Raw genomic sequence first — 17,154 nt, 5'->3', positions numbered from 1 at the left:
CCAAGTTTGTCATATGCATGTATGTGTTAAAAGATACCACAAAACAAAGAAAAAGAGAATCTTACAGTCTCAGATTAGAAGGTTAGTTTTGTGATTAAAAGTAAACTTGTGCTATGCTATAAGACAAAGACGACGGCTATATTGTATATACTTACTGATCTGCAACCTGTGAAACAAAATCATATAACATTTAGATAATAGATCTGATGAAAAAAAATATGATGCTCTTAAGCAAAAATAATTGATGTATTTCTTGTAACTTGAATAATACAGCAACTTTACAGTAATGAATTTTATTATTTTGTTTTTGGTACCGTTTTACTTAATGATATCGTTCGATGCAAAACATAAATTAACAAAATTTAAAAAAAAATACCCTGGCTTTCCACAATTGCAGGTGAGTATTTAAAATATATCTTTTAACAGAAATTAAGATTTATAGTAAAAAATGTTTTTGGTAAAAAAAAATGCATGGTGTACTCTCCAACACTTACAAACAAACATATCCTCACACCCTCCTTCTCTCTCTCTCTCTCTCTCTCTCTCTCTCTCTCTCTCTCTCTCTCTCACACAAATTATGTTTTTCTTACAGTTAGTGTAAAATGACATTATAAAGTTTATATCCCATTTAAAATTATGACATACTTGTAAATAGTTGACATTTTCCATTTACGCACTCTGCCCTATGGGAATCTGGGCAATCCGAATCCTGAAAACGAAACCAAAAGTAAATTATACATGATAAAGAAGTATCATGCATGAAGATAACATAAATCTCGTATTTATCATGAATAAGGATGGTTTATCTCCATTTCAGGAATGGGAATGGGTGTTGTAATTTAATTTCAAAAAGAATAATATTATACATTTGTACAATACATGTACTTATATTAAGGTGTCGGCTTTAGGCACAATGTCATTTTAACATGTACTCTCTTTGAAAAGATATACAATTATGGAATCTTTGGTGTTGAATATGGTTTGTTATTCACCAGAAATATCAATATTGAAGGAGGCGAAACAGTTTTTATTAGTAACGTATACATGCATATGTATCACAAACATTTACCAAAAAAAAAAAATGTAATAATTATTTCACGACTAATTATATACCCATTTTGTTACTTTTTGATTTTTGTGGTGGTTATACAGTATTTTGTCTTGATTTCCTTTTTTATCAGGAAATGATTTACATTTGCTATCAAAAATTACGACTTATATGTTTTAATAGCATTTCATACAAAATATATTAAAAATTTTATTGCATCTTAAAGTTATTGAAACTTCAATTTTTTTGTTTGGGTTTGATTGACACATCCTTGCACTCTAAGAAATTTTACTTTTATTCTAAATAATTAGTAAATGTGGCAATCTTGTTGTGTATTAATGAAAAATATTAAGACTTATAAATTCTTTTAAATTTAATTTTTAAAAATCTTTTTGGTGTCTGGAAATTTACAGAACATCAAATTTGCGAGGTCATTATGAAGTATCTGCTTGAATATAATGTGTTTTTTCCAGGAGAATCAATTGGGTGATCGATCAAAAAAAATTCAAACTAAACAAATATGTGAATAGGAAATAAACACGAATCCCCTAAAAATTCATGGTGGGATCAGGTGCCAAGGAGGATACTTAAGAATGCTTACTTTCAAAGGGGTTGTTGAAATTTCTGTAACATCAATTAATATGTCAGTAGCTTGCCTTGGTTTAAAAACAGAAAAAGGTAGAAGAAAGTCATCAAGAGCTAATCTGTAATGGGTCCGGGCGATAGATGTGCCTATTCCTATCACAGCTCCGGAGCATTTCCATGACGACTACTTAAATAGCGAGGGGACTATTCATTGATCCTGCAGGGCACATGTTTGCGCGAGCACAACTATATCTTTATAATTTAGAGGCATAAACATACGTTTACCTCTATGGGAGGTACAAAATACTTTTTATTTTTTAAAAATCTCTTGAAAAAAGAGACTCTGAGATGGTGAAAGACTTACCTTCCTTCTAGATATAATATTTAAAATTATTACATTGTAGAAATATATTGCAAACTAATATAACATTGTAAAATACCACTCAATTTTCTCATAATTATACAGAATTTATAAGTCTAAAAATGTATGATCTTTATGTCTTTTTTTTCAAAATAAATTTTCTTTAGAAGAATTCTGTAATGGAGCTTAGCCAGGGCCCCATCCCTGGTAGCTGCTAGCTTATTAGTTCATATAATAATTGTTAATGAGTAGGATCTGTGAAATAAGGATTGAAAAAAAACCATAGGTTTGCCAGAAAATATGCAAGATGCGAGCGTTTTTGCAAATTCAAATTCATCTCAGAGGAGACTGGAGATATTGATTTCAGAGTTGAAAAGGTCATTTGCGAAAAGTGCTATGCTAGTACAACCCGGCGTATTCTTTAAAGACTTAAAAGCACTACCCTTATCAAAACTCAATTTACTTTCAGCTGTCGTTGAAGTACAGGAAGACCATAAAAAATCCATTTTTATTTTAAAGTTTTGCTTTCTAGCCGCAATGTTTACAGACTGATATTATACACACAACAATGCATACACAATCGAAACAACACTCAAAATGAAGATTTATGCAATAAACAAAACAAATACATACATAAGTAATTTTGCTACAAATGTGACAAAATTTAGACACATGAACTAATAATTTGCGACAAAATGTATGCAAAAGATAATTTGCACCATATCCTGACCAGGTGTAAATTTACTCAACTGTGCAGAATTTGCATGTAAGCAAATCAGTTCATACGGCAAAAATTGCACATGTGAGTAAATTTACATATGAGTAAAATATACTGACGTATGCAAATCATGTCTTATGAATGGGGTATAGACAGATATTTGATATTCAGTAATTTATCTTTGTAGTACTTACAGATGTGCATTCTCGATCTGTAAAAACATAAAAAGCGAATATTTTAAGAAATTTTTCTTTAATATATGTTAGCATAAAATATTTACCTCGATAGTATACAACACTATAGCTATTATTATTAGTTATTATATATCTTTACACATCATGAATATATTGCTATAATAACATAAAATAATATACCGACCTCTTTCGCAAAATCCGTTTGTACAGACGTACCCAGAAGAACAAGGGAGGTAATCTCTTCCATAACATAGTGCTAGTTTTATGAAAAAATATTAGTATAAGAAACTTATACAAGTAAATTTGTGCACCATTGTTCCAAGTCAGATGTTCAATCACTGCTTACCTGAAGGTGGCCACACACATCGACCATTTTCGCAAATGCTTCCTGGGTAATTTCTGCAATCCCTCTGCAAGAAAAATAGGGTTGATATATTTTATCATTTAAAAAGATTCTATAATGTGATAATGTGTGTTTTCCTTGTAACCCCTCTAATTCTAGAAACGCAATTATTTTGAATGTTTTAGAAGGCATTGTTTCTCCTTTGTTTACATTTAAAAAGACAACAACTACATTGTATATATACTTACAGATCTGCATGGAATAGAATCTGTAAAATATAAATGTTACATTTGTATCTCTTCTGAAAAAATATTCAGCACAGTTAATTTCTTTAAAACGTGCATTTTAATGTTAGATTTGTTAAAAAAAAATTGCAAAGGTTTTCTTTGAATTTTTTTTTTTTTTTTTTTTTTTTTTTTTTTTTTGCAAAAAGTATGTTTTACTTGATAATATATTATAAAATCTAATATTATTAGCAGTCTTATAACCTTACACATCGTGAATTCATTAAATAAACACAAACTGCATTTTCTTTTATTACGGACCTCTTCACACAATTTTTGAAGAGGCAGCCTTGCTCAACATAACTACGTACTTGATTAGTTTATTTAACACATAGAAGCAGAGAAGATTTTCAAAGAAATAATGCATTTTCACTAGGGATGGGTATCGCCAAAAATTTCGTATCGCGATATATCACGATTTTCCCCCCTAAATATCACGATAATATCATGATATTTTTACAAGCAATTTTTACAATGATTTTTAATGAATTGTAAATATTTTTCTTAAAAATGTGCTAAAAAAACAAAATTTCACTTTTTTGAAATTTTTATGTACATAGAATTAATCATGTTTGGATGTTCAACATTTTTAGACTTTCTATAATTGTAATTTGAAAGATTGAACAAATAAATGAACAGTTTCTGGACTTTATAATATGTACCTAAATAACGGTATTCAGGTTTCCGTATCACGATACGTATCACACAACAAAAAATCGCGATATACCGGTATACCGATAAAATCGCACATCCCTAATTTTCACTATATAATCTATAAAGCCCCGCCCTAACACTAAAACCCCTGACCCTGGGGCCATGAATTTCACAATTTTGGTGGAGGACTCAATGCTTATTACATTCATGCGAACAGTATGACTGCTTGATGTTCAGGAGTAAAGAAGAGGATTTTTAAAGACTGCATTAATTTTAGTAGTTTGTGCCCCACCCATCAGGCCACAGGGGGCAGGGACGATGAAATTCACAAATTTCGTTCCCCTTCACACGTATATGCTTCATGCTAAATTTGGTTGAAATTGGTTGAGGGGTTGCAGAGGAGGAGCTGAAAATGTTAAAATGTTAACACACGACGCACACTGCCGCACGACGATGGACGAAAACGGATAGCAATAGGTCACCTGAGTAAGAAATGAATGGTACTGGCTTAATAAGGATTACAGATGGTTTATTGTATTATCTGAAAAAAATGCAATCACAAAAGTATTCCATTAGGATTTAAGGATTGCTGCTAGGCTATCATTTAATATATATGATTGTTTATTGTATTATCTAAAGAAAAAAATGGTATAGATGAAAACAATCACAAAAGTATTCCATTAGGATTTACAATAATTTTATTCATTGCTGCTAGGCTATCATATATATATATATATATATATATATATATATATATATATATATATATATATATATATATATATATATATATATATATATATATATAAATCCAAGTAAAATCACAGTGGTCGGTGATAAATATGAAAATTATTTTAAATAAATAAAAACACAGAGAACGAGTAAAACATAAGCGCTTTCATTTCTTCTTCATGATGTTTTACAATACTCATGGTAACGTCTATTATGACGTCATAATAACTTAACGTCAACAAGTCTTTGATTGACGTCATATTTTTCCCGTACTTTCACAGAACAATGCATCAACAAAGCATACAATAACAAAGCAATAAATGTGACTCAGTAACATAATTTACATGTAAAGAAACGAATCTTTTACATTAAACTATTTAATTTAGGTTTGAAAGTCCTTATAAAATGTCTTTCTTTATCACGTCTTTCAATTGTGTTAGAGTTGTGCAGTTTATAAAATGGAAAGACAGTAAAAGTTCTATTTCCGCACACGTCTAAGTGTTCACTGACTTTGAGTTTGCGATATTGCGGTACGTTTATTTGTTGTTTGTGTACTCTGATCCTTTCCCGTAAGGCACTTCCCGTCTCGCCGATATATAGTTCCCCGCAACCGGAACATGTTATAACGTATATAACATTTCTAGTTTGACATGACATGTTATTATTAACAGTAAACTGTTTCCCGTTAAAGTTGAAACTTTGTCCTTGTCGTATGTATGGGCAGGTACCACAACGCGGATCCTGGCACTTGGTCACATGAAATTCTGTCGTTTCTTTAAAAGAGGACTTTGTGAGAATTCGTCTGAGGTTCTTCGGCTGCCTCCTACTGTTTATGAATTTCCGATTTTTAAATATTTTAGACATAGTTTCGTCGGTTTTCAAAACGTCGTTGAGTTGGTAAACAATCGGTGCAACGTTTGTATTCTGGGGATTATGGGTCGTTACTAAAGGCAAGATCCTGGAATCCGTCTTGTTTTGTTGCACAGGGTTGAGGAGGTCCTCTCTGTCTAAATCCATGGCTTTTTTAATAGCATTATCAATAATTTTTTCGGGATAACTTTGTTTCCGTAGATACTCTTTCAGTTCTTGTAGTCTTTGTATTTTGGTTGTTTCCTTATTTACGATGGTGCATATTCTCCTTGCTAAATTATAAGGGATGGCTCGTTTTGTATGCCGTGGATGGCACGAATTAAAATGAAGATACTGATGCGTGTCTGTTGGCTTGTAATAGATATCTGTCAAAATGACATCGTTTTCCTTAATTACCATGATGTCCAGAAATGGAATTCTATCTGTACTTTCCTCCGCTGTAAATCTTATATCAGGATTAAGTTCATTCAGTAATGTTTTAAAGGTAGACAATTCGTACTTACTGTATTTCCAAACAATAAAACAGTCGTCCAGATATCTTTTCCAGTTGTTAGTAATATAAAGTTTCACCTCTTCGTTGATATATATATATATAAAGCACTAAAAATGACCAACGACACGAACAATAAAAATTGTCAAATTTTCGGGACGCCCTGTCCCTTCCTCAGGACAAAGAAAAAAAGTTAAAAAGTCATAAGAACAAAGGAAAAAGAGAAACAAAAACAACTAGCACTACTACTAAACTACTAAGCACTAGATATTTACATACTTAATTACATGGTGAATTGGAAATTTTTAAGAACACTAATAAAGAAAGAAATCCGGACCGCTATGAAATGCGTCCGGTCTATCGGGTATACTCGGGTGAAGTGCGATTTACATAATTGAACGAATTAATTATGCTAATTAATTACGACAATCAGTAAATCGTACATTGTTTCATTCTCTCAAAATGGCGTAACTTTACTTAATAAAGAATAATCGAAGAAAAATAATATAGCAGGGATATTTAAACATATGAATTATGATCAATTATAAATTTTGAAATATTTAAGGACTTATTACCGGGAAAAATAATTAACAAAGGTGTAAGCAATACATAGTTATGAGAGTTGTTCGAGAGTTGGTGACGCAAATTAACTGTAGAGTTTACACTAAATTGAGAGAATAATCTTGTTTAGTATCATCAGGAATTGGGTCTAGTTTACGTTCATTCTGGTGAAGTCATTCAGTTTGTTAATACCATTAGGGCGGAATGACTTCAATCTGTGCATCCAGAACTTTTCTTTGATTTTTCTCTGAGCATCTGTCCATCTTGGGTTATGGTCAATCACCACTACTGTCATAGCCTTTGTAGTTACCCATAACCCAAGGAACAGAAACATCCTTATGGACGCTAAAAGATTTTATCCCATTTTAGAACAATCGGAAAACATGAAAAGTTTAGTTCAACCAAATGATATCATAAACAGTCGACAACAAGCACAAAATCTTAAAAAAAACTATTGACCAAGGCCCGTTTTACTACACAGGAGGAAATTCCAACCATTAAAAAATGCGGAGATCCGAGATGCGGAACGTGTACATATTTAGAAGAGGGGAATAAAATCCAACTTAAATCAGGAATGGAAATTCGAACCAACTCATCTATGAACTGTAAATCGGAAAACGTCATCTACTGTGCCATCTGTCCGACGTGTAAAGAATATTATATTGGACAAACGGGAAAACTAAATGCCTGGGTTCGTGTGCACAAACAACAAATTAAAGACCCTAGTGTGCGTAATACACCGTGTTGTGAACATTTCGCAAAATGTGGCAAAGGAATATTTAAGATTTTCCCTTTTTATAAACTTCCAAATGAAAACGAAAATTTACGTTTGGCAAAAGAAGACTATTTTATCAACCTCTTTAAACCCAAACTTAATCGCAAATGATACTATATATATTTAATATTTTGAAATTTCATTTGTATAATGTGTGAAAGTTAGTGCAAGATTTGTACATTAACGATTACGCCAACTTAACGCTACCTACATCTATTATGACGTCACAATGAACTTTATGCTTTTGACGTTACCAGGTAACCTACCTGACATATGTATAACTGCCTGAAAAGCCGAACATGGCGAAAGCGCTTGCAGTAAATGTTTTGTGATATTTTTGGATTTTTACTTTTAAATATACCAAAAATTGTACCGATTCTTCATTTTGTTTTGAAACTATATATATATATATATATATATATATATATATATATATATATATATATATATATATATATATATATATATATATATATATATATATATATATATATATGTATGTATATGTGTGTGTGTGTGTGAGGGTGTGTGTGTGTGTGTGAGGGAGGGTGTGTGTGTGTGTTTTTAAATGTAGTATGGTAGCAAGTGTATAATAATAGTACACCGTAATAAATCTTTCATTTTTTTCGAGGGGGGGGGGTAAGGAAAATCTATTAGACTAATATCAGTCATGCAGAAAAAAAACAAACTCTGTTGTTAAAAGATAGAACCACTTATCTACCAAACCTTTATAAACCCCGGGGTGTAAAAAAGTTTTGGACATTTAACAAAAGTGCCATTTTTCTTACTCTAGGTTTTTTGGGAAGGACATTTTTAAAAATGTTACTTTCACTTTATGATCGCTCTTTGAAATCAACATGGCCCTTTATTTGAACAAATTTGAATTCTTGTATCTAAAGATGTATTGTCGCAATTGATTAAAATTTACTCAGTGGTTTTTGAGAATAAGTCGAAAATGTAAAAAGTTTACAGATAGAGACGGACAGATATACATACGACAGGATTATTTGATGAAAACAGCTCACTTGAGCGTTCAGTTTAGGTGAACTTTAGAAAAGGGACCTCACAAATAAAGGATTTTCGAGATAAGAAGCTTTTCTGAACCCCGACCCCACCTCCCAAACCCGTCCCAAAGATAAAACGTTTTGATACGGGCATGAATAGGTGCGAAATCATTTCTGAATTGACGAGGGATTTTCCCATTATTTCTCAATCATGACAAAAAGCACACGGCGGGTGTGACCGGTGGTCAGGGGATGCTCACTCCTCCATTGCACCTGATCCCACCTCTGAATTTTAGAGGTCCGTGTTTGCTTTGCTCCTATTTTGTATTGTTAACATTCTAACTGAAATACTGACCTCTTCTGCAAATCCCGTTTCTACAGACGTACCCAGAAGAACAAGGGAGGTTACCTCCTCCATCACATCTTGCTAATTGAATAAAAATATTATTATTAGAAACTTACATAAGTAGCATTGTACGCCATTGTTCCAAGTCAATTGTACAAGCAACGCTTACCTGAAGGTGGCCATACACATTGACCATTTTCGCAAATGCTTCCTGGAAAATACATGCAACTCCCCTGTAAGGAAAATAGACTAATTATACTTTCATATTTAATTATAATGTTACAATGTTTGTTTCCCTTGTATCGACTCACTTTACAGGTGTATGTTTTAGACGACATTCATTCGTTTCTCGTTTGATTTTATTTAAGAAATGAATTTAATAGCTACCCATTTTATACGGTATAAACTGAGTTCGGGCAGTTTACGCTTTATAAACCGCGAAGCGGTTTATAAAAAAGCGTCAACTGTTCCAACCCAGTTTATACCATATAGAATGGGTAGCTATTAAATTCATTGCTTACAATTTAATTTTCATTCATTTGATGTAAGAAAAAAAAATGATTGTTCTTAGACTAACCACAGGAGTCTGAAGTTTTTATCGTCCAAAAAAAAAAAATCCGGAAAATTTTTTTCCTACCCTTAACTAAAAAAACCCCAGGATGGCAACGTGTTTTGGGGGGACCCACCTAAACAAATAGATCTGGGCTTGGCCAGAAAAATCTCGCGACTAATTCAGTTTCCGGAGCGTTTTTGTTATTCATTTAATGTGAAAAATTCAATCTGCTTGACGACTACGGGCCGTTCCTAGCCCCTTTTCCACTTTGACAGCTCATCCTGGACTCCATGCCACTAAACCGGAAGAGAATCTCGCAGTGTATATTTGACGTTTATGAAAACTTGTTCAAATGAAATAAAATAAATAATTGTTCAACGTAATTTTATTCAGTTATTTTAAATATATTTAAGAGAACTTTAAAAAGTTATTTATTCTTTTTCTTACTTGTACGACGATGTGTTCCAAGGACAGATTATTCAGTTTTTACAAGCGCCAAATTTAAATCACTGAAAAGCCATGTCGACAAAGAGCCAAAAGGATAGATTAAGCGCCCTTATAAAGCATTACTTTGTTTGAAAATATATATCTTTTTATTGATCACGTATGGTAACATAAAATTGTACATGAAGTTTTACATGCATTTTTTGGTTCTTTTCTTCAATTACGTCATATATTCACCTCGGAGTTCACTTCCGGTTTAGTGGCATGGAGTCCAGGATGAGCTGTCAAACTGGAAAACAGGCCATGAACAGCCCGTAGTCGTCAAGCAGATTTGATTTCTTAACTTGAATAAATAGGACAAACACTCCGGATACTAAATTAGTTGCGAGATTTTTCCGACCAAGCCCAGATCTATTTGTTTTAGGTGGGTCCCCCAAAACACGTTGCCATCCTGGGGTTTTTTTAGTTAAGGGTAGGAAAATTTTTTTCCGGATTTTTTTTTTTTTTTTTTTTGACGATTAAAACTTCAGACTCCTGTGGACTAACAAAATGACTTCAATTTGTACAAAATTTGAAGGTAACGTCAGGCGGATTGATACGTTTTTGACGCAAGTCATTGCGACGTAGGCAACCCATTTTTACGATATAAAGTAATTTTTTTATCCAATCAAATACAGCGTTACAACCAGAATTAAATTATTTCAATATATAAAAACTCTATTTTTACAAAACTAATATGTTTGTATTAATTGATCTTTATCTAATATATAATTTCTGCGCCATTGCACATGCAGTCATATAAAGAAGTAAATAACTGTTACGAAAGATATTTTAAGAAATGTGTATATTTATCTGAAAGTTTCTAAGTACGAAAATAATTCTTACCCCACATTCAAGAGTTTCTACAAATGAAAAGCCGTAATATAATTCAAGACATTCTCAAGATGATCCACACATACTAAATAGTCGGATTATCATAAGAATATAATAAAAAAAATAAAGATATCATTTGTCAATACCTTTATATCTAGTTTTATCAATGCAAATAGTACCAGTATGTTTTCTCAAATGATTTCGATCGAGCGAAAAAAAAAACAACATGTAAATAAAATTTTTTATAAAATGAATGACACTGGCTTATTTCAGATCACAGGTGATTTTTTTTATTGGATAATCTGCAGAAGAAAAAAAGGTATAGATAAAAACAAAGACAAAATATTCGATTTTTCATTCATTTTTTTCTTTTGTGCTAGGCTATCCTCTGATATATATGTATATATAGATGTAGTATGATAGCAAGTGTATAATAATGAAAGTAATAAATCTTTCATTTTTTTTCCGAGTGGGGGGGGGGGGGGGTTAAGAAAAATCTATAAGAGTAATATCAGTCGTACAGAGAAAACAAACTATGTTGTTAAAGGATAGAAAAACTAAAGGCCGAGATTTTTAACCGTACGGTTTTCTCAGGTAATGAGGGTGGGGACTTAATTTTACATGCGTGGTACCCGAGGCATTGACGTTCGTGCAGTCCATGGAGAACGCTTATTCCTAAACGCAAACTTTATACACAGGATGTCCATGAGTATTATTTGTACAGCTTGTTTGGCGTACATTCGATCGTAAAATTATTAGATATCGACTAGATATAGAAATAGAAAATATCATTAAAAATAAATGATTATTGAAAAATTCCATGATTTTAGATCTTTCCTAATATCAAACAACAAATCTCACCAGCCGAATTTTGTAAAAATCTACGTCACAGCAGCAATGAGTTGAGTTCATTGTAAAAAAAAAATAATAATGATGAAATACAGGTACAATTTCAAAAGGAAAATATTCCTCCTTGTCTGTCTCTTTCAAAATTTTACAATCTATCAAAGTTTTCGTAAATATAGCAGAGCTTCGATAACGACCAAAAGAAAGAGTTACTTCTCGTTTGCACAAAAAGTCGCATGGTCCTATTTTCAGCAAATGTGTTTTACTGTGAAAATTCGCGTGACCGACGGTTTCGTAAAGTGAAGGATATGGAGATAACGAACAGTATTTAATATCAAAGTCCATAGAACGATACAAAATGGGAGCAGGGCAAACACGGACCTCTAAAACATCAGAATCATATCATGGGATCATATGCCATGGAGGAGTGAGCATCTCATGCTGACCGGTCACATTTGCCGTGTACTCCCTGTCATAATTGGGGAATAACGGAAAAATCCGTCGTCAATTTAGTTCAATAAAGTTATAATTATAGATATATGTGTGCATGAAAGTAAATTTAGATAGTAATAATAAAACAACTTAAAATGAAATATTAATTTATTTTTGACATATACCGGTATATCCATGTATTTCTTCCAAAACTATTTGAACACCTGGAAAGGAGGTAACAACCCTGAACCCACATAGCAAGAAATGCTAGGTTATAAAAAGAAAGAAAGAAATCATTAAAGGTGCATGGACATAGATTTGAATTTCATATTTTCTGTGTAATATTACGACTTATATATTTTAAAAGCATTTCACACAAAAATACATCAAAAATCTTTTTCCATCTTAAAGTTATTAAAACTTCAAATTTTAGACGGGTTTGATTGACACATACTTGCACTTTCACAAATTTTAATTGTATTCGTAATACTTAGGAAAAGTGGCAATCTTGTTGTGTATAGATGAAAAATATAAAAACTTTAATCAAGAAAATGCAGAGTAGAAATGTATGAAAGCAAAACATATACACAGTATATTGTCAGTCCGTGCAGTTGTGGTGAGCAGACTTTTACAATTGAACGGTCCCGGTGAATCGTAAACATCAACAATAACAGAGTCCGTGCCCTGTTTACAAAAACTGTGTACGTTTCACGGATGTGATCAATTTGCTGAACTCTGTACACAACACTTAGCACTGAATGCTTGTGAGGGGGGTTTGCTTTCTAACATTTCTACTCTGAATATTTTTATTTTTCTGGATTAAAGTTTTAATATTTTTCATTAATACACAGCAAGATTGCCACTTTTCCTGAGAATTAAGAATAAAAGTAAAATTCGTGAGAGTGCAAGGATGTGTCCATCAAACCCATCCTAAAATTTGATGTTTCAAAAACTTTAAGATGAAATAAATTTTTTAATATATTTTGTGTGAAATGTTATTTAAATAAATGAGTCGTGATATTATGCAGAAAATATTAACTTCAAATCTGTGTCCATGCACGTTTAATACTTGTCCAGGTGATGAATACTAATAGGATAGTTTGCTTTCATAGATACCACAGAGTCTGACACATCTGTTTAATATTTTCACATTTGGATATTTTACTTGAAAAAGACGTTAATGGTAATCTAAAAAACCAAGCTCTGTGATTAATGTGATGACTTTAACTTTTCTATCGACAACTTTCCTTACTTATGCAGCATTCAACACCTGCAAACGGAGTTTATATATCTTAGTTTATTCGATATGCAAGAGCGTGCTCTACGTATGAACAATTTCTAAAACGAGGTAAATTATTGACAAACAGGTTGATGAAACAAGAATATCATCAATTTCGTTTAAAGTCATCATTTTCGTAAGTTCTGTGGTCGATACAATGACATTGTCAGCAAATACAATTTATCATTGAGTCAATGCTGACTGACGTTTTTCATTCTTACTGGTAGTCAATTATTTATACACTGATTTTTCTACGGATTTTTCCATTATTTCCAGATCATGAAAGGGAGCACACGGCTGGTGTGACCGGTCGGCAGGGGATGCTCACTCCTCCATGGCACCTGATCCCACCTCTAATGTTTTGGAGGTCCGTGTTTACTCTGTTTCTATTTTGTAGTGTTTTATGAACTTTGATATTGAATACTGTTCGTTATCTCCATACCCTTTATCTTCAAATCAATTGTACTTATCTTCAAATCAATTACAGACAAAACTAACTGGGTTGAATGCATAGTTATGTTAATGTAGGATTTTGAATTCTTATTTTTCTTTCAGTTTGTCAATATAAAGCAAATATTTTACCTGGAACACATCTTCCATTTTCACAACGCTCTGAAGGATAAATAGGACAATCTAGATCCTGAAAAGTTAAATCTTATTCAGTTAAAAAAAAAATTAAGAATAACATTGTCTGCAATTGTCAGTTTGAAGGTAAAAAGAAATTCATTGATCAGGAGAAATATAAATGACAAAGTAATAGCATTTGTTTTCAGGAATGGTGTGTCAACATGTAAAAACAACATCAAAAAGGCAAATAATCAAATAAGTTATATTATAAGCCTTTCATTTTTTTTTTTAAATTAACTGTTTTAATAAATGTTTTAAAATTCAGTGGTATCAGTATCTAAATTTTTATTTCTTAACAACCCTTTACCCAAAAATTATTATAAAAATTAATTTACAATACTCGTCTCTACTGACTAACTTGATTGCAGATTTACTTAAATAAACAGTTATGGAGTTGCTTTTTATGCAGATGAGAACAAGCAATTTTAAAGAATTACTCTAGTATGCCATCCACCTCTTTCGGTATCTTAGTTGATGGGATGCCTTTACTTTTAGCATATTGTGCCAAATATGAATAACTAATTATATGCGAAATTCAAAAGAAATCACCAAAATAATTTTTTATTGAAATTAGATCAAATATGAAGTCAAGATCATGACGTCAAAAATGATAACATGCTCGGAAACATCATGTCACAGGTAATGTACACGTCAAATAAGAAAGCCCTATCTCTTCTGCATCAAAAGTTAAAGGTCACGGGGTCAAAAAACATGGTATATTTAGAAATACCTTTTCATGGGTTATGTAAATGCCTAATATACATGTTTAAAATGAAAGCCCTATCTTTTGTCTTTCAAAATGTCAGACCAATGTAGTTATTTTAAATTTTTTAAAATGTAGATCAATCTATAGGTAATGTACATGCGCAGTATTAAAACCATATCTCTTTTCATTTATAAGTTTTAACAGCTAAGAAAAGGCCTATAGGTCTCAAAACACTTACCTTTAAAAGTAATTTAGCTGTAGACATATATTTAAGGAGGCTAGGGGGTTGTGGACATTTTTAGACTACATAGTATATTGATCTCCTTCTAAAGAAAAAGATCTTCATGTGAAGATATATAAAGATGATCAAATTTCAAAACTAATATAAAATGTATGAAATTTTTCTTTGGTAAATGAGAGTTTACAGCTTAAGATATCATGTCTACAAATGAGGTTATATCTGATGGCTAATTTGTTGAATCCCCCCCCCCATCTCCTTAAAGACATTTGAAGAAGTTTTGGTATAATTTTTATGACATTATTTGTGTTAAATTTACTGTAGTTTTCCTAGTTTGACCGATCGTGACAAAGCGCATGGCGATTGGCGAATCTATCTGGTCGACAGAGCATGCTTACTTTAGATATACGTACATGACAATTGATCTTACCTTTTGTTTAGAGTTCTATATTTGCTCTACACTCATCATATACTGTTTCAATGCAATTTTGTGTTTACCTCAAATCAAGAAAGGAAAAGATGAAACTGAATAAAGTACAAATGTTTTGTACAAGTGTGTTTCTTTCATGGTATACATGCAATGGTAGGATTATTTCCCTTTTCTCATCAATAACTCTCTTTAACGACATGCTATAGCAAGTAATGCAAAGTAAAAAAAAACTTTTACAGAATGGACTGTCTGACTTCGTATTCATTTTAGTACATAATACAATATCTGACATAAATAGATTTTTCATGATTCCTGTGCCTCCATGGTACCAAAGGTTAAGCAAAGCTGATATATAAGAATTGATTACGCTATTGCGTATCACTTTACCGTGTAGCACATATCTAAAATTTAAAAAAAAGATAAGAATATTAGATAAATACCTGGAATGATCATTTTAAATCAACTCTAGCTTCCTTGGTCTAAATGTAAGTCGTCCTTAGTACAGTGGTTAGAGCGCTTGCTTTAAAAGCCAGGAGTAAGGAGGTGATCCTTACTTGTAACAGTCTGTAATAGTTCTAGCAGATAAAAGTGGGGGGAGGTAAGGCTTCTTTATTTTTTGCAGTATTTTAAAAGAACTTTGTTTTACGTACCACGCTGACATATTCCTTGTTCACAACGTTGTCCTAAAGGACAGTCTTGCTGCACAAACTACAAATGTATGAAAAATAACGAAATATTAACTAAACGAACTAAAAATATAATTGATCTCCATTGATATCTTGTATATGCAAGAGTAATTAAATTACTTTGCCTGTATATTTGAGTTTCTAGATGGTACATCTTTTAAAAGATATTCAAAAAATGTCAAAAATAAAAACCATTTGATAAAACTTTTTGAAATGCTTTTTAAAGGAGGTAGTCTATAATAAATATGTATTAGCAAAGGATTGCAAAATTTAAAAAAGTTATGCTTCTAAAACATCGAGAATTCTTCTGTCTATTTTTGTTTCAAATGGGACAAAATATTGTAAACGGAATAGAATAAGTTCGACAGAGGGAAACAGGTAGTGTTACTAGGAAAACTCAGTATTGTTTCTACAAGCAGTTATTAAAGCATGATTTGTTCCCTAAATAACTACTAGCTTCCTAGGCTTAAATCAACATTTTGTCCAAACTAATTTCCTCATCTTTTTCAATTATTGTACCATAAAGTACAAAGTTGACAGTGATATACTCAATGTATCAAAAATATTATCAGAAATAAAAATCCCAATTAAATACATTTCTTGAATGGGATTTTTATTCTAAAAAAAAAAAAGTTAAAGGAGAATAATAAGAAGCTAATAAGAATTAATCGGATGTGAACCATGTTGACTGCATGTTTCACAAGATAATAATAAAAATGGTTGTTACTTACTGGATAGCACAACTGTGAAGTAACGCTGGATACAAGGGATAACAGAAGGATAAGATTTATCATCTTCTCTCCCTAGTACTGAGAAGCGAAGATCTGACGAATCTGATGGGGATTATTTTCTATAAAACTGTAAAAATGTCTGTTTAGACCACAAAAAGTATGCATAAAGTAAAACAAATAATGATGTTCTTCTTTACTTCTGAATTCCATTTCAAATTGGTACAAATCTGTTCACTGAAGTAATAGATAACTTGTTAGTTATCATGGAGAAAGTAAATTATTTGAGGAAGGTTGAAGACATAATTGTATTTATGTGCAGCATAAATTAATTTATACCATCTCTG

The 17,154-nt window shown here is 31.8% G+C and overlaps 1 protein-coding gene across 1 annotated transcript; it reads right to left on the bottom strand.

The window, feature by feature from the left end:
• Positions 1 to 634: 634 nt before the first annotated feature.
• LOC134259236 (tenascin-X-like) lies at positions 635 to 16,939 on the bottom strand. The gene is made up of 12 exons (XM_062741837.1): positions 16,811 to 16,939; positions 16,044 to 16,101; positions 15,781 to 15,794; positions 13,975 to 14,032; positions 10,848 to 10,864; positions 9,135 to 9,198; positions 8,975 to 9,046; positions 3,498 to 3,517; positions 3,253 to 3,316; positions 3,091 to 3,162; positions 2,907 to 2,923; positions 635 to 709 (listed from the first exon to the last, which is right to left on the bottom strand). Exons 1-12 carry the CDS (start codon positions 16,871 to 16,873, stop codon positions 635 to 637), a joined length of 594 nt encoding a protein of 197 aa, XP_062597821.1. The 5' UTR covers positions 16,874 to 16,939.
• Between the last annotated feature and the right edge of the window lie 215 nt (positions 16,940 to 17,154).

Source organism: Saccostrea cucullata, unplaced genomic scaffold, assembly GCF_032062105.1.
Source record: "Saccostrea cucullata isolate Sc308-1 unplaced genomic scaffold, CSIRO_AGI_Scuc_v1 ctg1352, whole genome shotgun sequence".
Lineage (NCBI taxonomy): Eukaryota > Metazoa > Mollusca > Bivalvia > Ostreida > Ostreidae > Saccostrea > Saccostrea cuccullata.
This window is presented reverse-complemented; position numbering and strand designations above follow the sequence as displayed.